The sequence below is a fragment of the Camarhynchus parvulus genome, chromosome 2 (genome assembly GCF_901933205.1).
Source record: "Camarhynchus parvulus chromosome 2, STF_HiC, whole genome shotgun sequence".
NCBI classification, from domain to species: Eukaryota; Metazoa; Chordata; class Aves; order Passeriformes; family Thraupidae; genus Camarhynchus; species Camarhynchus parvulus.
The window spans coordinates 124,728,178-124,754,202 of NC_044572.1; the positions used below are offsets into that span (position 1 = coordinate 124,728,178).

The window sequence follows — 26,025 nt, forward strand, 5'->3', positions numbered from 1 at the left end:
AATCCAAAAAAATCAGTAATCCATGCAGCTGAAACTCCTGAAAGTGTTCCTTGGGAAGGAAACAGAGTCCATGACAAGCCTCACTCCAAGGCAGGGCAGACCATTTCTGAGTTGGATTTGGTCTGTGTTTCCCATGGAAATGCAAGACAGTCTGGAAAGAAGAGTCTGACTTGGAAAGATAAGAATTTTAGCTTTTGAAAGCTATGTTAAAAATACCGAACTCCTGCAAGTTGAATTATTCAGTCATTGAAGTAGCAACACTGAGATGCAGAAAGCATGGGCTACATGACATGCTTTATAGTCATGTAAGTTGTCTTTTTTTTTTACTAAGGTAGACCAAGATTATAAAAAGTTTAAGTAACATTTTCACCAGTTTAGATTATGAGTTTTAATTAAGCACAAATGAGTCCTGATTTCTAAACAGAGTTTTGTTTTTAAAGCATCTAAAGTAAAACATATGAACACTTGACTAAAGAGTATTTCATAGGTACTTCAGGCCAGCTAAAATGCACTCAGGGGTAATGTATTTTTGTCTTAAGCACTGGTCCTGATGCCTTTTTGTCACCAAAATATGGGTACTCTCTGTGTGACCATTATTAAAATAAGACTAAAGCAGCGTCTAAGATAATCTTTGTAAGATAACTTTACAGGTAAGAAATTGAATCAAAATAAACAGGAAGAACAAATAAATCAGCAAACCAGCATATCCAGATGCACCAGCTACTCAGGGAGGAGGATCAAAGGAAATGAACTCAGAGCTGGAGCCCTGGAGGTGGCTGCACCACAGCTGCCCACGAGGTGGCCGTGCCACCCCAGCCTGCCTGCTTCTGCACCCCTAGGCACTCAGGTGCCTCCTGACCCATCCCCGTGAGGTGACAGGGCACCCAGAGCCACAAGTGTGTCCTACTCCTGGCCTCTCAGCTTCTCTTCACTAGAAATAAACTTGAAGAAAAAAAAAAAAAGCAGTTCCAGTGTCTTCCAGCGATAAAAAATATTTGGTAGGTGTGAGACAAAAGCAGGAATCAGAATCAAAACACTTTAGAAGAATTCTATGCTGTTCTCTTGAAAAGAAAACACTGTTGTCCTGAAACGGGTTTTTTCACCCAGTGTGCAAAAGACTGAGACATACAACATAGAGGTATTGGATTTATTTTCAGTTCTGCGCAGAAAAGGGTGGTAGGCAGTGAATCCACAAAGTCGGCATACTGATTATCAAAACTTTCCAGACGCTAATGTTGATTGGCTCCCAATTACACAGTCTTCCTATTCATTAATATTCAATCTTCTATTGGTTGAATGATTCTCTTGCTTCATATGCTAATTAGCCCACATGCTCCATATTTTTTCAAGCTGGTGCCCACTTTTCTTCCGCTGATGCCTTCCCTTCTTCAGATAGATCCTTTCTCGATCCAGTGGGCATGATCTACTTCTGGAATTACCTAGTTGAATAAACTTGCCTTGTTTTGTTTCTCATACTGTGGCATTGTATTGGTCATTTCACCAAGTGTCACCGGTTCAACACTCCATTATGTCTGGTTTCAGTTACGTACTTAGCTTCTTTCTTCTGATCTTTTTCCCTATAGCTGTTACAATTAGTGAGACATGCTAAATATAACTTATCTACTTGGGAGCCATACATTACAGTATGTCAAGTACACTGAAGCCAAGTATCACAGCCAACTGAGGGCTGCAATTTCTTTCTTCATTTCCTAATAATGGAAAAAAAAAAAGACAAATTAGAAGTTAGTGCAAATACAAGCCTGAGAACCCTGATAACTTCTTCATCAAAAGAATCAAGAATCTGTACATATATACAAGTGTTAGTGATATTTAGCCAATACATGTGCTACCACCATCACAATTCCTTTCTAGCCCCACTAGCTTCAAACAAGTCCTTAGGCACCCAAAACAGAGAGAGAAACTGCAGGGATCTATCTCAAGGAACAATGGATCTCTATCAAGGTGCTTTATACAATAAAAAAGAAGACAGTTCCTGAAAAGCCACTACTGAAAGCTGGAACTAAAGCTAAAAGTAGAGACAGAAAATAAACAAAAACGTCAAGTCCAGTCACAAGATCCCACAAGCCCTGATATAACACAAACAAATCCTTCCTCATGCTAAAACACATTATTTTGCTAGATGAGAGAAGGGCACATTTTTCAGGAATGGCCTCCTTGGCTAAAGAGAAGAAGCTTCCTCTTTTTTTTTTTTTAGGCAGACTTAGAAGCATAAATAATTTTATGTAATTTCATGTATAAACATCTGAAAGACAAATGGATTCAAGGATCTTAAAGACTGAATACTCAATCTATCTAAAACAACTTAATACTGGGAATGCCTGCCTGGGACCATGGATGCCTGTGGAAGATTTCTGCTGAGTTCTACAACTCGGAAATCCTCTCTCAGTGGAGGAGATTAGAGAGTTGGACTCATTAGCATCAAAGCATTGTAGGCAGAAAGTTCCCCACATATATTAAAGATGCTTGAGCCATGCCAAGTTAAAAAGGAAGTCTATTGAGCCTACAGAAAATACTGAAATTTTTGTAATGTTTCATATCTAATTTCTTTTCAAGAATGGAATGAGTGCTATCCAAGTGTTACCATATTTGCCTGCCTGCAAGGGAAGAAATAGGAAGTGGCAGACCAAGAAAAGTGCTTTCCTTTCACAACCTCCCCACCTTTTTTATAGAACTGGAAAAGTTCGTCAGAAAGACTAGTGACAGATATATTAACTGGTTTGAGAGGCCTGTGTAGGTGGACCCATTGCCTTTTTCTGCCGAAATTACCAACAATTATGCAAAATTCAATAATGGGTTTGCTATATGAGTAGATGTCTTCTATCCAGAAATGAAAGTCTGATAACACAGGCAACTAAGCAGTAAAGAGTGATAAATAATTCTGAGCACATACATATGCATAACATACATACACATAATACCATGTGACAGAAAGTGCTATAAGACAAAAACAATTACCTCCACTAATTTAGTTTTGTCTGGATTTTCCCGCTGTTGATAAATGCACATGCTAAGAACAGAATATAGTTTTGCCATGCTTGATATACTGACATTCTCAGTTGCTGTGACGACAGCATCCAACACTTTCTGAAGAAAAAAAAAGTGGAAACTACAATTCAGAATAGGACAAGGTGTGTCCTACTTTCGTATCTTGTGAAATAAAAGTGGCACTTTGGAGAGCTGATTAAATATCTCACAAGATTTAACTGGAGAAAACAATTTCTCACACTTCAGACAAAAGGAAGGTTTAAAGTTCAGACAATATTTTCTTACTCATCAATCTATGACATCAGTGATCATAACTGCCAATCAACTGCCTCCAGAACAGAGGGGAATGACACAATCCACTTTGTTATAGAGTAGCTGCCACTGAGAAGCCATAGTTGTATTTCATTAGAAATGCAATACAGGGCCCTGGAAAATACATCGTTGGAAGACAAGTTACAAATCTTCCAGGTACAGCTGTGCCAGCTGGAAATAGAAGCTCCTTAGGTGCTCACCCCTACCCATTAGCTGGGTGTTACTGTGCCAAACACCAGCTAGCTCCTATCTTTCAACTCAGAAGTGGATGAACTAGCAGAATGACCGCCTGTAGCAAATTGCCAGTCTGTCACACAGTTCCTTCTGTTGTGGAGATGTGAATGTGATAATCTGTGGAAATGCAATACTAGCCAGCTAGTGGCACCACTGCTGTCCAGTAACTCTGTGTTGTGTGAGGTTGTGAAGATATAGCTTAAGAAAGCAGCTGCATCAAATGAAAATATTACTGCCTCACAGCTGCTTGCCATTAACTCAGTCCTGTTCAGATCAGTTAGGACAACATTCGAGTATTTTCCTGAGCTTCCTTCTATCCAGCTAGGAGGCACAAAACCCACACAGCTTTCGGCTGCTGCAAACACAACACATAGGACATGACAGAGGTGCATGGCCAACATCTCTGGTGAAACGACTTCTAATTGCTGCCACACAGGTGAGTGCATGCTTTCCTATTTGTTCGTCAAGTTGTATGTCTATTACCAAGCAAATAAACAAACAGAAACTGCCACCAATCAAACCAACTTAACAAACCAAAACAAATAATAAAAAAAATTCTATCCCACACAAAACCAAGCAGATATGTTTTGGAGGTTTACGCAGCTTACTGACTGCAGGACAATTCCAATGAGGTTCTCTGGTACAAGTGTCAAGTTCCAGTGACACTCATGTTAAGGAAATAAGTTTTCTAGACAGACATGTTTCATGATTGTAGCTTTCTCTTCACAGCTGAAAAATATATATAAGCTGAAACATCTGTAAGTACTCAACCACACCCTTTCTCCAGCTGGAAATAACTTAGGAGCACATGCTATTAGCGCTCTGACTCTAGAAAAACCTATACGGTTTCTCTCCATATGCAGGCAGATGTGAACAACAAAATCCCCTAAAATTTGCTTCCTTAGGACACCAGTCTTAGAAAGCTAGTTTCACTTCTACAAATTATGTCACAGCTTAAAAATGTGACAGAAATTGTTTGGATAAGACCCTTCATCAGAGGGAATACCACTCTGGTCGTATTCTCCCCATACAGAGGGAACGTCCAAACAACACTCCCTTTCTCAGACAGATAAACAGTGGCCTCCTCTGCTTTGACCAAACTCCAGGAGTTCAGCTAGCAACTTCCCCAATTTTCACCCAAGCAATATTCCCTGAAAGTCAGTTCCTTCTTTTATACTCTCTCCAGTTCAAGCAAAGGAACCTCTTTTACCCTCTGCAGCTAGGCCCACTTTTGACCCTTTCCCCAGCTATAGCCTAGGATAACAACACCTCTCCTATAAGGGATTAGAAAAACCTTATAACTCTGTAACTGTAAGAATCTAAAATTCTAACACTGGATTTTGAAAGAATTCTGTAAAAGCAGGTATTAGTATTTTATCCAGGATGTGCTTTGGGTCAACTGGCTAATTTCAGGTTTAAAGCCATAACTGCTAAAAATCAAGGTCTTTTTCTGGTTCCTAATATATGAAAACATGCAAACAGAAAAACAAAACAACCCCACCACAATGCATCACAAAAACTGCATTAATAACTAACAGTAATAGAAGGTTGTCATTGGGCTATATTAAAATCTAACAAGCCCTTTTACACTAAAAATTAGGACAAGAACCCTATCTTCTAAAATACAGCAAGAGCAGCAGTTTACACCAGCTGCAGAAACAACTGTCATAGTCCCTTACAGGCTGAATTATTTCACAAGCTATATATCCTTCTTGTAAATTGTTTGAACTGGCATTGGTTAACAACTGACTTTATTCACAACCATAAAGAAAATGTCCTACTTCAGTATTAAAAAAATTGAAGTTAGACTTACTCTGAGCTCGGAGTAATCTACAAACACTCCTCGTTTTAGAATTTTGATTGCTTTCTTGTCCAATACTTGTGGTTGCCCATCCACCTGAGAGCATCTTGCAGAAGGGTGTGCCTGTGAATCTGGAATAACACAAATTTAAGTCAGGATTTCTCTTAATGTGGAAGAGAGTATCAGCCAAGTATCCTGTACCTGAAATAGGGTACCTCTCTGCAATAACAGAGAAAAATTTTAGTCAATTCATGGTGCTCAAATGCAAGTACATGAAAGATGATTGACAGAGAATTATCACCAAAGCAAATACTGTATTTGTTGTTAACTTGCAGTGACAAAGTTTTATATGTAGAAAATCCTTACCTGCATTGTTTTTTGATGCAGGGGGTTCAGCAGCTTGCTTCATAATCAAGTTCTCATAAAACCCTCTCCTTTCAGCACAGGTAGGCCGTGGGATATTGAAAACTTCTTCACGATTAGTATTAAACAACGTTTTTATCTAGACCATGAGAAGAAAAGAGATTTCAGATATAAGGCCACAAAGACTTTTTATTTTCTATTCCAAACAGATGAATGCCTTTCTAAATTACACTGAATACTCATCTAGATAAAACAAGCTTTAAAAGTCAACTTCTTGGCCTTAGAAGGCTGGATTCCCATAGCACTAAAATAGACTAAAATACCTTCTCTAATCAACCTTCTTGAGTTTAAGATCCATGAGAAAAAGTATGATAAACCAGTCAGAAAGGGGGGCATTTACCTCCTCGAATACTGCTTATTGTACATTTACCAGCTTGATGTCCTTTATCTTGAATATTTATGACAGTTATAGAGGGAAGAGGCAGGGATTGGCAGACAAGTGACAACTTTTTGGCAATGTGGGATTCTTGTTGTTTGTTTTTGTTTTATTTTAGAAGATACTTATTAATTTTATAAAAACTTTGCTACTTATACAAAATAATCAAAGCAGCATATTAATATTTTAAACACCTTCCTTTAATGAACACTCTCAGATTCTAGAAAGCACAGCATGTGTTCTTAATTACTTTCATTAAGAAATACAACTAAAAATTTTTTTCCAAGTTGCTTAAACAGAAGTTAGTCCTTAGCTTTTTAATTTCCTAAGTTTTCACCTAGATGAAGAAATTTATTTTTTTGTGAAATAATTTAAATTAGAAATTACATTCTGTCACTAACAGTATGACCACAGCACTTTTTCAGTAAAAATGTTTTCAGAAAAACAATCTTTTTCCCAGCTATCTTTCAAGCACTGTGTATTCTTCACTAAGTACACACCAAACCATCTCAAAGCTACTGAACTGGTTGTCTGAAGTGTATCTATATGTCTGTCTAGTAATCACAAGTGTGTGAGAAGGGAAAAAAAAGTTGGGTCAAAGTCAATCTCTTCACTCAGAAAACACTTTAGACAAATGCTTTCAGCATTTTTTATTCTAAGAAAATTTTAAGAGGTTCTGGTGCCTGAGTAATAACAGCATAAATCTGCTTAAGAGCAGCAGAGTGCTCCAACATTTCAAGAAGTTGTAAATTAGCAAGAAACTGAGTAACAAAGAAAGAAAAGTATTGGCAGAAATACCTCCTCAGGGAGATCTTCATGTGGCACATCAGATGTTGCAAGGAGCAAAACTGGAGCAAAGTATGGAATATTATTCAGCAATCCTGTAAAACCAGCTTTCAGTGTAGGTCCAACAGCCTCCCACCACGAAGAGATTTGTGGGATATAAATGATACTTGGTGCTGTTCTTTGAGCTTCTCGTATCAACTGGTAAAATGAAAGCTTGGATAAGAAAATTGCATCATGTAGAACAGGCCACTGAGTAATTACATATCAGTCAGACTATCTTGTGAAATAGGAGTGCATAAAGCCAAGACATCAAGACAAACCAATGAATGAACAATTCCTTAACAATAAGGTAACATTTTCACTTTGACTCAAACATAGACATTGCTATGCAGACAGAAACAAAACTGAATCAGATTTCAAAACTACTTAGGGGTAAGATAACTCCTAAAGAGCCTCAAAACTCAGATGATGTGATGATGTGTCTGAAAAATTAAGACTAACCCTTCATCAAGATGTATTAGCCTGGAGAAATCACTACGTAACTGTGCCTGCACCATTTCCAGTTCAGTTCATTTGCCCATACCTATGTTAGACTGGAGCACAGCCTGAACAAAGATCTATGAAAAGATGAGGGCTAGCACAGTGAAATAAGCCTGGTCACAAATCATAATTTCAAGAACATTTTATAAGAGGTGACTAGTCCTTAGCCTGCCTGAAGAGCTAAATCACTCAGAGCCTCTCATTCCTCTCATTATCAAAGTATCCATCAGACCAGATGATGTGTTTTGAAAGACCACAAACCACTGCCTACAGATGGCACTTCAATCACAGAAGAGGACACAAATCTACTTCATGAGGGAAGTGGCAACAGTCCTTTCACATGGCAAATTTCTCTGTGCATCATTTCAGAGTAAGAATATGTAGGGAGTTCCTGTCAGAAACGTGTGATATATCCATGCAGCAGTCTGGGTATTTATATAGCCATAGGTGCAACCATGACATAAAAAAAAGAGAATTGCTCCTCCTGTATGGCAAACGAGTATCCAGTCACATGATGAGTCTGTCCCGACTTGTACAGCTCTAAAATGCTGCTAATAAAGATAAAAATATTTTAATACAGCAATGCCAAGTAATTAAATTGATTTCCTGCCTAAAAGTAAAAAAAAATCAAACTGCAGTAATCTGCTTATATTTTTTTTCTCGGTAAGGGACACACATCAGTTTGCACATTTAAGCATTCCATTAATTGGAATGCTTTCATTGCATTTCACTGCAGTAGTACAAACTGCATATGTATATTCAAAAAAACCTCTTTTCACAAAAACTTTGGCTGCCTTACAAATACAATTAAAAAAAAAGGTTACAAAAAGTGCATGACACCATCAGGCTAATGCAGAGCCAGCTACTGGGAGCACAGAGACCTAAGAAGTAACAAAACCAACTTTCTGGGTCCCATCAAGACCAGCAGGATTACTTGCCACAAAGAGGGGCTTACTAGCAGCACCTCCCACCTTCCCAAGCTGCTAGCAACATCCTCCGTCTTTCATTTCAAATAGAAATGAAACATGGCTATGTAAAAATGTCCTTATTCAGTATCATTCCATCTACAAGAAAAGTGAATTTTCAGACAAAAGTAAACACATAACAGCAAATTCAAATCAGGCCAACTCCATTAACAGTGATTCGTGCTTATTTTACTAGTTTATATACAGTTCAAGAATCCTATGAGAACAACAACAGCAACAAAAAAAGATACCTGTGAACAGGTTTCTTCCTGTGATGCGGTGCTAACAAACAAGGTGGGTAGATCTAGTGTATAAGCTGGAAACTTTTCCAGGGCATGTAATATGGCAGGTGCCAAATCAAAAGCCTGCCCACATCCTGGCTCTTCAACTAGTAAGAACCGTGGCCTGAAAGATGTTGGCTGGTAAGAAGGATTTCTACAAGAGTAAGAAGAAAACCAGTTTTAAAAAGTGTAATGAAGACGCACACAGATGTTAAATATTTTTACCTTTTTTTTTTTTGTAAATATGTTCCATGTTCTACTAAGTAATAAGCTGCTCTGTGATTCTGTGATCAAGAAGACCAGTCTATTTTATCAAAGTCTATTTTCTCAAAAACTGGTATCACTCCTCTGCTAAAACATCCTGCCAGTTCCCAGTATGTCTTTTATTCCTTTGGCTGGGTTAAGTAACAGTTCTTAAATCCCACAGGAGGAATGTCCAGACAAACACACATAAAACAGCTGGTAACTAACCTGATAACAGGGCAAATTAACAATTCTTACAGCTCAAACCAGTCTGGGTCTCTTTACTGTCCATACACAGCCATTTTCTGGGTCTCTTTACTGTCCATACACAGCTTGTCTTGACTTTAAGTGAGATCTCTATGCTTGTCAAATTTAGCTAAAATTTGGCCACAGTTCCTGGAGATGGTGGGAAGGGGCAAAACCACACTTCTAGGAAAAAAACTAATGTGGTTAGTGAAATACATTATGTGTATCTGAAGTGGAACACGACTTGATTGCTTAAATTACAGCAATACACTAAATATGTGTGAGATTTATATTCATTTTATTCAGTCATTCTAGCTGTTTTATCTTTGACTTGGGCATTAATTTCCTAGTCATCTTGCTTTACTTGCACGAAATACGCTTGTGAAGAGGTTTGTGCATTTTCCCACCACATTACTATTGTACCTTTACTTGCTGAAGTAAAAGACCCTAGAAACCTCACCAACCTCATATTTTCTGGGCAGCACAGACATAGGAAGGGAGAAAAATATCTGACAATAATCTATTTTAAAAACTATTGGACTACACAACTTCGACAATTAAAATGTCAAAAGATAACACAAAAATCAGTAGGGTAAAGGTAAGAAATGGAGACATCATTTAAATTTTTTCTCCCAGTGATTTAACAAACCAGTTATTGATTTTGTTTCTGAAACATAATTTGCTACTGGTTCAACCATCTTGGAAGGTAGAAGGGTAAAAGATGGCTACATAAATCCATAGAGGTTTCTTAAGCTAAAAGGACAGGATGAGCATTTTCTGGGTCTTGAGTCTTTGAAGGAATACTATGGATTAAACCAGCTTGTTTTAACAGTCTCTGAACCAGTTTGACTTAGTAAAAGAAGGCTGGGCTGATCAGTTTGACGAGTTAGGGCATTGTAGTCAGGACAGTTAGATCTAGTATCCAGCTGGATCTTCATGGTTGAATTCTTGCAAATATTGATCACCCCTCCACACACTCTTAACTCCTTCATCTAGCAGCCCTCAAATATTTACATAACATTTTACAGATGCAGCCATCTCAAAAATATCACCATAAAGAGGACAAATATGTACCTGCTCAAAGTGCGGAATTCTGCCTTTTTGCTGTCAGGCTTCTTTTCAGAGACTGATGGTGAGTCGTCATCATCACTGTCAATCCCATAATTCCCTAAAATAGTATTTAAAGACAAGAGAAATTTGTTATCTTTACTGAATAGTTCATATTTTGCTCTTGCTTTAATACACCTTTGAAACCAGTGCTGAAAAGCATTTCTCTTGCATTTTGTTATTTGAATGCTATTATCTGAAGGGTACACCCTACCACAGATCTAAGGGCTTTGCACAAGCTTATGCAAAGCTGTCCCATGTCCTATGATTTGCATCAGGTATTATCTCTCTATTGACAAACACTTAGGAGGATTTTTCTTTAAAATGAAGATGATCAGGAACAATTTCTGTAGTTGTTAGATACCAGAAAAACCCTTCTCCCCTCATTTAAGCATTTATTTACTCTATTCATAATAATTATTGATGATATCAGTGGACAAAGGAAGAGTTACAGACATCATTTATCTGGACTTCTGTAAAGTTTTTGACATCATCCCCCACAGTGTCCTTCTCTTTAAATTGGAGACAGATGGATAAGTGATGAGTAGACTATTAAAAGGGTAAGAAAGTGGTTGGATGGTCACATCCAGAAGGTAGCAATCAATTGCTCAGAGTTCCAGTTGACATCAATGACAAGTGGTGTCCCTCAGGGGTGCCTGCTGGCACTAGTGTTATTTAATATCTTCATTAATGACATAGATAAGGGAATTGAGTGTAACCTCAGTAAATTTGCAGATGACACTAGGCTGAGTGATGCAGTTCACACACCTGAAGGATGGGATGCCATACAGAGGGACCTGGACAAGCTCAAGAACTGCAACAATGGGAATCTCATGAGGTTCAACAGGTCCAAGGGCAAGTTGCTGCACCTGAGTCAGGCCAATTCCCAGTATCAACACAAGCTGGGGATGAATAGATCAAGAGCAGCCCTGCCAAGAATGACTTACGGCTGCTGGTGGCTGAGAGGCTGGACATGACCCAGAAATGTGCTCTTGCAACCCCAGAAAGGCAATTGTGTCCTTGGCTCCATCCAAAGCAGTATGGGCAGCAGGCCAAGGGAGGGGATTCTGCCCCTCTGCTCTGCTCTGCTCTGGTGAGACCCCACCTGCTGGGCTGCATCAGCTCTGGGGTCCCAGCACAGAAAGAACATTGACCTGCTGGAGAGAGTCCACAGGAGGGCCGCCAAGATGATGAGAGCAATAGAGCACCTTTCCTGTGAGGAAAGGCTGGGAAAATTGGATTTGTTTAACCTGGAAAAGACAAAGCTTCAGGTTGACCTACTTTAGGATTTCCAGTACCTGAAGAAAACCTACAGGAAAGATGAAGGACTCCTTACAAGAGCATGTGGTGGGAGGACAAGGGGAAATGGATTCAGACTGAAAGATAGTTTAGATTGGATAATCCTAAAAAAATCTTTACTCTGAGAGTGGTGAGGCATTGAAACAGGTTGCCCAGAGAAGTCATAGATGCCCAGTTCTTGGAAGTGTTGAAAGCCAGGCTGGATGGAGCTCTGAGCAACCTGGTCTAGTGGAAGGTGTCCTTGTCCAAGGCAGGGGGTTTGGAACTAGATTACCTTTAAGGTCCCTCCGATGCAAATCATTCTATGATGCTACAAATTGGAAAGAAGTACCCCATATGTGAAACCTTAGATCCATCTCTGAAATTACGATGGGAAGTGAGCTACTGTCAGTAATAGAGGGCTCCAGTAGAGAACTCACAGTTTTCCACTGACACACAGCTCCCACTCTGCACATGCAAAGTATAACAATTAGATGTTACTGTAATACCTTGAGTCTTCAGTGCAAGCTTTGCATGGGGAAATGGTCTCTGCAAGGCTTGTAAAATTCTTTCCAGGGTGTTTTCTAACAGTGGCTTTGAAATAGACGGTAGTGCTCTCCCAGGCGAAGCCCCAGCTCTCTGTGATGCTGGAACAATCTTCTGCATGGCCATGGCAAAATCCTTTGCAGTTACTTTAATTGATCTGGCATCTATCTTCAGTCTTTTGTCACTTTCATGTATCTGCGGATAGCGGCGGCGCAAAGCACAGAGCCCAGCTTCAACACATAAGGCTTTAATATCAGCACCACAGAATCCTGACAAACAAAACAAGAACCAAATGTTACATCAACATATATTTGTGTTATATAGGTTAAAAACTGCCTGGATGGCCCGGCCAGGAGTGTTGGTGAATGATGCTACATCCAGTTGGCAGAGGGTTCACTAGTGGTGTTCTCCAAGGCTCAATACCGAGTCCAGTCCTTTTTAATGTCTTTATCAATGATGTGGATGAGGGGATTGAATACACCCTCAGTAAGATTGTGGACAACACTACGCTGGGTGGGAGTGTTGATCTGCTGGAGAGCAGGAAGGCTCTGCAGGGGGATCTGGACAGGCTGGATCAATGAGTATGAGGTTCAGCAAAGCCAGATGCCAGCTCCTGCACTTCTGTCACAGTCCCATGCAGTGATACAGGCTGGGGACAGAGTGGTTGAACACTGCCCAGGGGAAAAGGACCCACACTGCTTTCAAACTCACCAACACATTTCTCAGCCAGGTCTTCAAGTAAGTTGTCTGATGGCTTCAGGGTCCAGTCTCGTGTGTGAATTTTGAAAATTTCTAATCTTGCCTAGAAACAAAATAGTTGCATTTTAGTTTGCCTTAAGTTTTCTCTTAAGAAAACAACCACAACACAAAACCCCCAAACCTCTCACACTAGTACAAATACTTTTCTTGTCTACTAAACTTCTAAGTATTTGAAACGTCAGTTATTAATACATTCGCTGCTTCTTCAAGCAGGAAATTTAATCATTCTTAAATTCTTACATCAAACTCTTGTAGGAGATAAAAGGCAGGTGTATCTTTCATAAAAAGTAAGTTTTATAAGCATGAGACCTAATGATTTGGAAGAACAAATTGTAGTAAAAGTCTCATCTGCAAATGGACATTTTGCATCAAAGAAAATTCTCTCAAATTTAGCAAAATTTCACAGTGAAATTTTGTGAAAATTCTCTCAAATTCAGCAAAATTTCACAGTGAAATTTAGCAAAATTTCACCATGAGGTTTCAGTAGTTCATCAAATTTGCTTTTCTGCCAGTTGATTCAAAGAAAACAGTCCTATTTAAAGTTGCTACAGTTGCTACCAAGAACAAAAACTATGACTCAGACTACTGTCACTCATCCAGAAAATGTCAAACATGGCCCATTATCATCTCTGATCCTAGCAAGACTTTCAGTGAAGTATCTTCTGGTACACAGATTAATTATGGCACACTTCTAGAATTCTTCCACAGCAAGGAATTGTGTATTAGATGTGTTTCATGGCACCTTGTCTCTTGTTCCTGAAAGCACATAAATACTGTATACAAAGGTTTGTGCTAAATGCAGTTTCATGCACTTTTACTAGCCTTCAATCCAATTAGCCTTTTATCTTTGCTCCAAAAATTGCCAAGAAATAGCAGTGATAGTCAGAGAAAAAACACAAAAACAGGGTTAGTTTTGTACACCATCTCTCTCCCAAACATCCCCATCCCAATATTTTTGTTGCTATGAAACAAATTTCTTCATTGCTCAGCTATTGCCACTGAACTCAAAGTGCTGCACCTGTGCAGTGTACTTCATATCTTTGTCCAAGAGAGAAGCAACTACTTGTTGACATCATCTTATTCCTGTATATATTCAGTGCCAGGTTTGCCCTTCACAGTACAATGGAAAGTCTCCAGATATCCCTCTTGTGTCCAAGCTATACACTACAGATGGAGACTTGCACTGCCTTGTTACAGGGGGTTGGTACAAAGATGGACTTTGTCACATCAGACTGACTTGAAGTTCTGACCTCTTTGTTTGGCAAGTTGAAGCGGAATTCTCGTTCAAAGCGCCCAGGTCTTCGTAAGGCAGGATCTATGGAATCCAGTCTATTGGTCGCTCCTATTACCACAACCTCTCCTCTGCTGGCTAAGCCATCCATGAGTGTCAGAAGTGTCCCCACAACAGAGCTAACAGAAAAACATAATTTTCATTCACTGGTTTAGTAAATTTTCTTCAGTCCCACATAACCTTCTCCAGTGATCATTCAAAAAGAACAGGTTTTTATTGACAAGATACTGATCAGTTAAAGAATTATTTTAATACAGCAAAATACAGGTAAGGTAACATAGACCGTACTGATATCAAGCTTAGTGAATTGTTTCCATTTATTGTTTAAAAATCATCTGAAATTCACTAACACTGAATTACTAGTTTTCAGGTTAAATGAAGGGGTCACATCAAGATAAATAGGTTGTGGTCTTCTTTTCACAAAGATCAAACATGTCCTACCTGTGAACCTGATCTTGTTTGCTGGACCGTACAGGAGCAAGAGCATCGATCTCATCAAAGAAAATAATTGAAGGTCGCATCTGGTAGGCCTACAAAGAAAACACAGGAATGCGGACATCAGGAAAACAGTACTACTTGAAAGAGAAGAAAGACATTATGGTGGGAAAGGCACTAGAACTAGATTTTTTTATCAGGGATCTCTGTTAATTAACCTAATGTGAAACAGCAGCTTGTCAACAAAAAACAGTAGCCTGTCAACCCACTGAGACTGGGTGACAGGAAACAAATCATATCAGAATTTTTTACTGCTATTTGGCAACCATGAGAACAGACAGGGCTCAAAGTTTCTGGAAGTGACCTTCCATTACTAATTTAAATGAACATGTGCATCTGTTTCCCTGTCACCTAAAGCTACCATCTCTTGCTTCTTGAGACCATTTTTGTAACTGAGTTGTGTGTATGGTGAAGGGCTTTTTGAGGGTGGTGGTGGTGGTGATTTTCTTGTTTGCTTTCCTAATCTTTTCAGTACATCTCAAGAGACTCCGCTGAGAAAGAGAACACTGGTAATCCCATTTCAGTGGAAGATTACAAAACATGAAATAGAGTGAGTTCTTGACCACAAAAAGTTAGTTACAATTCCAACAGAACACATGGCATGTTGCAACCTTACCTGCTCAAACACTAAACGCAGCTGTCGTTCAGATTCTCCTACCCATTTACTCATGCAGTCGGCAGCACTTCTCATGAAAAAGGTTACTTTCCTGTCACCTCTGCTACATTCATTAGCAAGTGCACGAGCAACCAGGGTCTTTCCAGTCCCTGGTGGACCATAGAATAAACAGCCTCTACAATTTAAAAGAAAGAATTTTTTTAAAAAATTCACATAAGAAAAAATGTAATGGAAAAGTATTTCTTTCAAACCCCATCCCTAAAATACACAACTCTGCGCTCCTAGGCTGAACACTTCATGGATATTTTAGTAACAGCTGAAGTGTGAGAACAGTCAAAAGTGTTCCTACACAATTCTACGAGACAAAGGAAACAAAATTAATAAAGAGAATAAGGCAGATGTACAAAAAGATAGTAGCATCCCAGTTCTGGCAAACCAACAGAGATAGTTGCAGTAGAGTGAAGCAAAACCAGAGCAAATTTCAATGCAGAATCTGAGACTGAGGTATCTTAGGAATCATCAGTTCATTTTTTCAGTGATAAACTGCGTATTCATTCTTGTTTTCACAGAAGTCAAGATTAGAGAGCAAAGCATTTCATTCTCCCTTAAAAAGATTTGAGTTACTGGATTTGGTCTCCCTTTGCTGGTGATAAGGGAGAGGAAGCAGGCTAAAAATAAAAAGGTATTCTGCATTTCTGTATTTCCATCAACTAGAAGAGTCTGCTTCAAAAAGAATTTCAATGAATAAAGAAGCAAAACACAGATTTTCTTTTGTTTGTATTACTTTTAATTTCCCTGGAAGCAAATAATTTAAAGTCCTATTTCAATATACCATGACCAAGGATATCTAAAGCTAATGAATTTCCAATAATTTCATTTCGTAACACAGAACTCGTTTAGCTGTGTAAGAAGGGGACATGTGGAGGGATAGAATGTAAGAAAATAGTGCAGGAGGTAGTCTCACACCTGAGGAGTTGCAGCTGTACTAATCACCAAAGATTAGGAACAGGCCTGCCCTTAATAGGCCACAGCGGTGTCCAATAAGAAGATGAGTGCTACAAAAGAGTGGGTTAGCTGGTTGAGGAGAGAGTTGGAATTTGTTGGTTGTGCTGTGAAGAAGTCAGTGCTGTGAGGAGCTGCACATGAGAAATCACCGAGAAGGTATGGGAGCTTTGCAATAAGATGACAACAATTGGTGAGCCTGATGTGATTCTGACATGATCCTGTGGTGATTCAGGTAGAGAACTGTAGAGAGAGCAGTAAGGAGGTGATCCTGTGGTGGTTTGGGGAAAAGGACTTAAATATTAAACAATGTGATCCCAAGGTGATTCAGGAAGATGACTGCAGACCTGAGAGAAATAAGAGAAATAAGGTGGAGTCAGGCAGACTAAGAGCCTAAAAATCCAGATGAGCTATAGCCAGGCAGACCTGGGAGCCTAGAAGTGTGGACAATATATGAGATACCACCCCCAAGAAGAGGATGTTGTTCAAGTTGTATAGCTATTGATAAAATTATGTAACTGTTGATTTGTTACTATCCTAATATATAGCCTTTAGCTTATTCTTGTGAGTTGCCTTATGAAGTTGTACAGCTATTGATATTGTCGGTATTCTAGAAGTGTAAGTATAAGAGTTTCTGATAATATGTAATGTAAGTTTGAGTAATGAATCAAGGTCAGCACAGAGACACATTCCAAAGTTAAATGGAAATGACACAGAAGATGATTGTACTGGGTTTACTGTCTTTTGCAAAGAGCCCTGCAAAAAATAATAAACACAACATTAGTTTATGAAAAGCCTTAGGTTGATGTTCTAGACTGAAAAGCAAAACTAAATCGGAACTTAGAAATGTGTACCTAGTGACATGTTGCCTGGACATTTGTATACAGTTAGTCCTAAGTGAGAGATGTGAATATGTTATAATATCAATTTCCTCAAACATATCTTTCCAGAGATGTTGCAACTTTGTAATTAAAAGAAAAGGGGACTTGTGGAGGGATAGAATGTAAGAAAATAGTGCAGGAGGTAGTCTCACACCTGAGGAGTTGCAGCTGTACTAATCACCAAAGATTAGGAACAGGCCTGCCCTTAACAGGCCACAGCTATGTCCAATAAGAAGTGAGTGCCACAAAAGAGTGGGTTAGCTGGGTGAGGAGAGAGTTTGTTGGTTGTGCTGTGAGGGGAGCTGCAGTTTGTTGGCTGTGCTGTGAAGGAGTCAGTGCTGTGAGGAGCTGCACATGAGAAATCACCGAGAAGGTGATTTGCAGTAGAAGCTTTGCAGTAAAATGACAATAGGGACAGATTCTTATTTTAGCCCAAACATAAAAAAACACTGCAAAGTCCTAGTTGCAAGTCCCATCAATTGTAAAACTAATACCTGAAAATACCTGAGGAAAAAAAGAGTTGGTGTAAGACAAAACTGGGCTCCCACAAAACAAACAACAGTCAACTAGCACCAGACAATGTCCTCCTGCTCACAAACTGATCAAGTCCACTTACATGCCAGACTCTAAAGAAAAAAAAATCTCCAACTCCACCTTTTAAAGACTAGTTTTGACACAGTAAATCTCTGAACACACATATATGCTATATTCTATCCTTTTTTTAAAATTACTTTTTATTATGCTAAAAAGAATCATAAACACTGCTGAAAATGTTGAAGCATGGAAACATGTTGATACCTCAGCTGGATATTCTCCTGAAAATAACTGAGTTAAGGACTTACAGTTTTAAATGGTGCCTCTTACCTTGGAGGTTTAAATTTCAATATCTCAAAGACATCAGGATAAAGTAATGGCAAAATGACCATCTCTTTTAAAGCTGAAATGTGGTCAGAGAGGCCACCCACACCGTGAAATTGTGCCTAAAGATGAAGTCAACAGAACATGTGTTAAACAAAGCTGCCATATCTATAAGGTTCCATCACAAATTGGATGTCAGCACAAAGAAAATTGCTTGAGAGAAAACTGTAAGTCAAAGGAGCTACAGAGAGCCCATTACTGGAAGCTTCCCTAAATACTGCAAATGTCCCACTGACACCATGAGGTAAAAATACTTACTGAACCATCTATTTGCATTTGCTCCACACCAGCCAGGCTTGCTCCAATTTTCAAGTGATCCTTGTGAACTTCATTTAAGTTGCCTTTCCGAGTTGCTTCCATTTTCGTGTGATCATTCAGAGGTCCCTTTATTCGGAGCTCATCTTTCTGAGAGTTGGCTGAAGGAGACCTAATTTGAATTAAGGAGAAAGAACAAAGGGCTTTCTAATTTATGATGCAGTTAGATAATTTTTGATTTTCTAATGATAGCAAGTGAATCCAAAAGACCTTATAAATGAGCATAAACTTCCTAAATAGTTATTAATTCCAGCAGTTTTATGTTTAATGGCCATGACTAAATAAAGAACTTTAAACTGAGTTAATTATTTTAACAACTCTTAGCACTTACAAATATGAGTATTGCAACTTATATTTTAGAATTTCATTAGGCATTTTTCTTGTTTAAGGATAGTTTTATAAAGAAATGTGAGCTCTCTTGAGTGACTGAATAAAAAATCCATTTAAACTTCCATACAGGCTTTCCTTGTAAGTTGTCTTCAGTTTTAATAAATTGTACCCTTCAAGGTTAAGTCTTAAATCTTAATTTGTGCACTCTTCAAGTCTAAGATTTTCAGATGGACATTATGTCTTCCATTCCAGAAAAATGAAATTTCGGTTACACAATCTTAGCCACAACTCTCATCACCACCTTATTAGTGACCAAAAATACAGCATTTTCAAATAAAATCTAAGGACTAGTAAAACGGATGGCCTCCCCTGCAGTGTATGTTTTCCTTATACCCTCAGACTACCACAGTAGTAATCTGGAATTATATTAATCTCTAATTATCGCCAGTCCAAAAAACCTTGAAAGCATTATTCAGTCATATGAACAGCACAACACATATCAGCACATATCAACAGCAGTCTTATAAAGGAGAACTATCATAAACCATACACCAACCTTTTAGGTTTTTTGCTTGAATCTCTCTCTTTGACAGGTGGAGTATAGTTGGACGAGCTTAGGTTACGTTTTCTTAGATCTGTTGAAAGCAAAGAATTTAGAATTTGTTGCAAACAAGTTTGAGAGAAACCAGGATAGTCAAAGGCAGAAAATGGGACATGTATTATCCATCTCTAAGTTCAGGGAAAGTTTTGAGGAGGGGATGTTGGGTGGTTTATTCAGTGCACAATAGAAATAAAAAGACATGCGCCTGATTTTTAAGAAAAATGAAAACCACAAGAGTAAATTAAATCTCTAATTGTTATTATTTTAAGCGTAGATAGGTAATTTTTTTAACTGAAAAGCAACAATAAGGATGCCAAATTGGAAGAAAAAAATACAATGCACACAGGATACATGCATTCAATAAAATTTACTGGCAAAATGAAGTAAGAAATATAAAGAGAAGTTGTGTGCATGTGTTTTCATTTAAAAATAAAAAGGAAATCTAAATCAACAACCCCTCACTTTCATACAAGAAATTAGCTCTCAAGAGAAACTGTATAATATATAGTATTGTACAACATACTGTATTGGGTCTGGCTGGGATAGAGTTAATTTTCCCCCCAGCAGCTCTCACAGTGCTGTGCTGTGCCGTGGTAGCTGGAAAGGTGTTGGTAACACACTGGTGTTTTGGCTACTGCTGAGCAGTGATAGCACAGCATCACTGCTGCCTCCCCAGCATTCCACTCCCAAGCAGTAGGCTGGCAAGATCCTGGGAGGGGACACAGCTGGGATAGTTGCCCCAAATTAATCAAAGGGATTTTCCATCCCATATGACGTCAGCTTAGCTATAAAAGTTAAGGGAAGTAGGAGGAAGGAGGAGCATTTGTTTTTTAAAATCTTTGCATTCTGGAGCAATTGCTACACGTGCTGAAGCCCTGCTTCCTGGGAAGTGGCCAGACATCACTTGCTGATGGGAAGTAGAAAACAAAACCTCTTTCTTTTTCTTTGTTTGTGGACAACCGTATTCTTTTGCTTTAGTGAACTGCTTTAACCCACAGATTGCCTCCCATCTTATTTTCTCTCCCCAGTTCAGCTGAGAAGTGAGGATGACAGAGCAGGTTGGTGAGCACAGGTGTCCAGCCAAGGTAGCCCAGCACACCTACTTTCCAAGGGAGATTCGTAGCGCTCAACAGCTTTCCTCTGCCGGAAGGAGCGACGCAGGCCATCGCCTTCTCTTCCTTCACTTCCTTCTGGTGAAACCACTGCACATCAACACAATGATAAGTAGTTTAAGTACTGTTGCAAATGTGATGTATTCCAAACACACTATATGACACATTCGCATCTGTCCACAACTTTTTATCTTGTAAGCATTTCAGAAAAACAAGTGAATTTTCTTTTTCCTCTGAATACCTGTTCTAAGCTCACAATACTAAGCTACAGTACAGCCCTAGAGCTTGTAATGGCAATAGCAACATAAATTCTTTAATAGATGAAAAACAACAAGTAGTTCAGCCCATCTCAATTGTTAAAGACTAGGCTTTTGGCTAGAATGTAGTCAAGAAAATTTAAAGCAGAAATAGCTTGCAATGCTACCTGGATCATCAGGATTTTCATTGTTAGTTCTTTCCATATTGAGGCTTTCCTAATTAAGAGAAACAAGAAAGATCAGTCAGAATTATGCAAAAAACCTGTGGGCATGTTTGGTATTTATATAGTAACATTTTCAAGGCACTCCATATACACAAAAGATTGAATTAGGTACAGGAGGGGAGAAGGGGAGCATCTCTCTAGTACCCAGGATTAATAACAAATATTTCTGCTCTAAAATAGGGTTTAGTACATGTGATAGTTAAACACTTCACCAGGTACAAAAAATTGTGCATCAGTTAATCCCAGGTAAATAATCCAAGAGTGTAGCAGAACCTAGGACAAAGCAATTCCTAGCAGGCAAAAAAAAAATCATCCTGGTATTTGGGACATGATAAACAAAGTACTGTGGGAAAATCTGATTTCATTAAAAAATAAACAAAGAAGCAAACAAACCAAAGAAAACACAAAGGAATTCACATCTAAACAAAAAAAAAAGACCTGTCAAAGCAGGCTATGAAGATGTTCAAAAAACAAAGCACCTGTCATTCAAAACAACAATGGACTGACTTAATAGAGGAAAACTAAGAGGGAATTTGGCTGCTGAATGTAACTTTAACATTACTTCCTCTCACAGCAGAGGACTACTTGAGCTCACAGGCAAGGCAAAAAACCAAACACAGATACAGCACTCATCAGTTTTAGTAAGATTTGAAATGAAAACTCAAGCCCTGAAACCGCTATTCATAAGCAGAGTCCATTCAAAAGTCATAAGGCAATTCAGAAAGCATAGTTTATGGCATGTATTGCAGCATTTCACTGCTATTTTTGAGTTTCTTCTGAAGAAGATATTCCTTCACCCTTAGAGTGTAGAGCTGTGCCACGACTGTAAGGTATTAAACTATAACTGGAGAGCAAAAATAAATAGTTTTCTAGACTAAACTGTCCTTTCGAAGAGGTTTGTTGAGCTAAATTAAAAATACAACTAAATAATTCCTCTACATGAACTACCCTGCAAATCTTCTCCCAGTCATCCACTTTTTGCAAGACTGCTTCTGAAGTACTATGATACAGAGTTGATATATAAGAACAAAGATAGCCAGGTACAAAAAACTTCATTGAAACCAGCACACATAATCATATGATGTTTCAATACAGTGTGCACAAAGCAAGTCTTTGACCTCCAGCCAAGTTTTTCATCACTACATAAAATTAGGTCCAAAAGTTTATTTTTTTACAGAGAGATTTAAGAACAAGCGGCTAAGCATTTGCAAACATGCACCATTTTCAGGTTTATTTTCCCCTCTTGCTGAGCACAATAAAAAAAATCTAATTTAGCAATTAAAAAATGAATTCTGAAGATCATATTAAGATAACAGAAAGAAATTATGGAAGTTTGTCATCACAGTTAGGTTGGTCTGCATGATGGCATTAAGTCATTTTTAGTTCACAGCCTTCCTCAGACAGCAGACTCAGAGAGTGGGTTGGAAGGAAGTGACAAGGACCATTGACTTCAACTCTTAAAATTGCTTATTCTTCTTGTAACTGGAATTAAGGTCTTACACTGATTTTCTATGATTGTATATGGTAGAAAACATCTCATTGCTGTTACACTTTGAAAACCTTTCTGAAAACAATGTCAGTGTGGGCTTCACAAAGGGAATTAAGATAAAGACACACATACAGACACACAGACAGAAACACTAGTACTGCTTCACTTTGTATCCAACTTTCCACCGTGTCGTAACTTGACCTGGCATTACAAAATTAGTTTTAAGCATGAAAGAAAAATTTATTAAACATCAAGGTGCTTCTGATGCAAGAAAACTGATTTAGAGGAAAAGTTAAATCTACTCAAAGTCACAACATAAAGTCACTGTTTTGGAGCACAAGAACCAGCCTACACATAACAGGGGCTCAGGTGTGATCTCTCTGCAACAGGCAATCCCAAAATGAAGGACACCAGTAGCCAATTTAAACTTAACTGTGCCCAAATTTTTTACACATGAAACACCTGCCAAATACATCCTTCTGAACATACTCTGAAGTCTGAAACAGCCTCAAGAACCTGTTGCCAAAAAACCACTCAGGTTCAAGAGCTTGGCTGCAAAGTACAAAGGCCAACATTTATATAAACTAGCACTTTCACAATAATGACAGGACATACCCATGCAGGCAGAGTGAAAGAGAGGGACCCTATGTGCCAACTGCAGTGGAATGTTTACAGAAAGGCTGTGAGGTTGCTGAGCAACAGCCCCTCCCCAAAGTTCCAGCCTTGGCCACGCCCAGTCCTGGTGTGACTCTACTATAGAAAGTCCCACTTGCAGCCTGGAACTCGGCAATTACAGAATCATGGAACGGTTTGGGTTGGTGAGAACCTTTAAAGATCATTTGATTTCAACCCCTCTGCCATGACCAGGGACCCCTTTCACTAGGCCAAGTGGCCTACAACAGGGCATCCAGAACTTCTCTGGGCAGCCTGTTCCAGTGCCTCACCTCCCTCACACTAAAGATGCACTGTATATGTGGTGGCACCTAGGAAAGTCTCAGCCCAAACACATTTATCTCTTGCTGCCAGGAATAATACCTTTTTCTGTTGTCAAAAGAAGGAGAAAATCCCTAGCCAATAGTATGCACAAAGCCTTGCTAATAGGGCTTATTTAAGTAGCTTTGCAAGATGATGAAAAACCCTAGTCACTTTTAAATTTGCCAAAGAAAACATTGATTTGTAGTGGTGTAACTACTTTGTCAAGTCTCCAGCTTTGGTGGACCTCAAAATCACCTTTTCTTCAGCTTTTATCCCAACCCATACTCCAGAAAGTATAAGGTGAAACTGGTTTAATAGGATTATTTTCCATAAATACAAATGAACTGGCATTAATTCTGCTACTCACTTTTAATTCATTATTAATTCAGTTTCATGTTATCTGTTCCATTACTTTTTCCAAGGAATTATGTGACACTGACAAGTCTATAATTTCCTGGTTAATTTCTTTTATTCTGTTTAAATATTAGCATGTTACCTTTCCTTTGCATTCCTGAAATTTCCCCTGTGTAGCAAGAGTTACTGAAAATCGACAGTAACAGTCCAACTCTTCAACAGTGCCCCTAAACCTGTAGGATACAGCTTATTCAAACCTGCTCATTTAAAATGTTTCATTTCCTATTCCAAAGTAAAAATAGTTCCTGAAGCAGATACAGCTCTTATCCCTCCAAATCAAGCCAATAAGAATGGGAATGCCCAAGATCCCCCATCACTTGAAATAAGCCATAGAAGACAATGACAGGAATAATTTCTGTGATACAGAGAACATCACAAGTGAATGCTCTTTGACCTGTTAGTTGTTAAAACACAGTTGTTTCTGGTTTGGCGTATGTGGAAACTGAGATGTAGGGAACCTTAGCAATATCCACAGTGCATGTAGCAAACATAAGAGCAGAAGTTGGGAGGTCTGCACAACTCATGGCCTAACAGGCAGCTCCTCATACATCCTTCACTATTAACCTAGAGGTTCCAACCAAATATCACCACATCAAAGCACAAAGCACCATGTACAGCTGTTCAGTGTTAGCTGATCATTTTTTGTATTGGAATCACAGTTAACATTAACTATGAAAAGGAAAATAAAACAAGTAATTGCTGGGGGTTTTCTTTGTACAATTTCTGGGGTTTGCCTCAGGGCGATTTTTTTTTGTAACGCAGTCAGCAAATGTGGAATTAGCATGATGTGTAATTGCAAGTAATTTTTTAAATAATACCGATAATAATTTTGTATTTTACATTGTCTTTTTAAGAAGATAAAGGACCAAAAAAAAAAATACAATGCAGACATACATACAAATATTGTTTAGAAATCTAGAAAAACATATAGGGAGATTAAATGTCAAAATGGACCAGTCAGTACAGTATTGATAAAAATTATCCACAGTCTATCTTTGATTGTTGTAAGGCTGAAGTTCTGAAACATGCAAGTATGCACAAGCATAAAAGAATTACGAAGTCAAAGACAAAAAAAAAATTAAAATGTAAATAAATGTCTGATATAGTCTAGTAATAAAAGTCGCACTTCCATATAGTATTTTCTGGGATATATTCAAGTAGAAAAGCAACTGAGACCAACTGAAACAAGCTATAATGTTAAAATATTGATTTGCTCTTGGCCAGAGTAGCTAACATGAGTTATAAATTTGAATTCTATTCCTTTATGCTTACTGCTTGGAGATGTGGAATGAGCCAGCAACAATAAGAAATCTTTATACATTTAATAGTGTATTTGCTTCTTTGTGATTTAGCATTCTGAAACACTCATACAAAAGAAAATCTGCATTAAGAGAACATCAGTGACTCATATTCAGGGGATGGGCAATACCATATCTGGGATTGCTTTTATAATGCTAATTCAGCTCAGCTGTGTGAGTCCCTTTCCAACAGGGGTCATTTAACGAGAACATTCTTTTTCAGAAAATCCAGTCTCTCTTGGATCTAGGAATAAGTCAACATTTGTGTTGAAGAAGATGCTAAATGTGAGGCAGCCAATCCCTCATTTATTGTAGAAGAGGAGGAATTTGATGTAATGATTGATGTAGCACTTGCAGAACAGTTGCTGGATTTAGGAATTTGAGTATTGTGCAGAATACACATTCATCTTTTTCTATAAAATTCCATAGCCATACTGGAATAATTTAAATCACAATTTTTGAAAACTGAAATTAATTCTGTTTTCCCCATTTTCTACACCAAACTTTAAATCCTCATTCTTAATTTGTGGAATTTTAAAAATCTCATAGTTGTAATTTAACATTTAGTAGAGTGTAAGTCTTAAAGGAATTGCAGCTACTCACAGTTAAGTCAGAAGTTGAGCTAAAGGATACCAGCTATTCATCTAAACCAAAGTGACTGTGATAATTTGTCCTATTTTCCTTTTTATAGTATTCTTGGAACTTAGTTCCAGGGGACTAAAGGCAGTCTGAACCTACTAATTACTACAAAAAATCAGCTCCAAGGTACCCTGTCTTAAGAATCCAAAGTTGGTGAACAATTTTGGTCATACCTCCTTTGTTTCCCTCTAAAAACTAGAGTGAAAGGAAATGGAAATCTGTATATAGCATCTGAATAATGTATGTTCACCAATTCCCTGGCTCT

At 38.4% G+C, this 26,025-nt stretch overlaps 1 protein-coding gene across 1 annotated transcript; it reads right to left on the minus strand.

The window, feature by feature from the left end:
• Nucleotides 1–1,670: 1,670 nt before the first annotated feature.
• Nucleotides 1,671–20,925, minus strand: LOC115912753 (ATPase family AAA domain-containing protein 2-like). The gene is made up of 17 exons (XM_030964449.1): nt 20,889–20,925; nt 20,456–20,554; nt 19,308–19,386; nt 18,365–18,533; nt 18,053–18,168; nt 15,306–15,480; nt 14,636–14,724; nt 14,154–14,313; nt 12,856–12,946; nt 12,108–12,413; nt 10,288–10,381; nt 8,695–8,878; nt 6,951–7,136; nt 5,720–5,855; nt 5,366–5,484; nt 2,977–3,105; nt 1,671–1,709 (listed from the first exon to the last, which is right to left on the minus strand). Exons 1-17 carry the CDS (start codon nt 20,923–20,925, stop codon nt 1,671–1,673), a joined length of 2,208 nt encoding a protein of 735 aa, XP_030820309.1.
• Between the last annotated feature and the right edge of the window lie 5,100 nt (nt 20,926–26,025).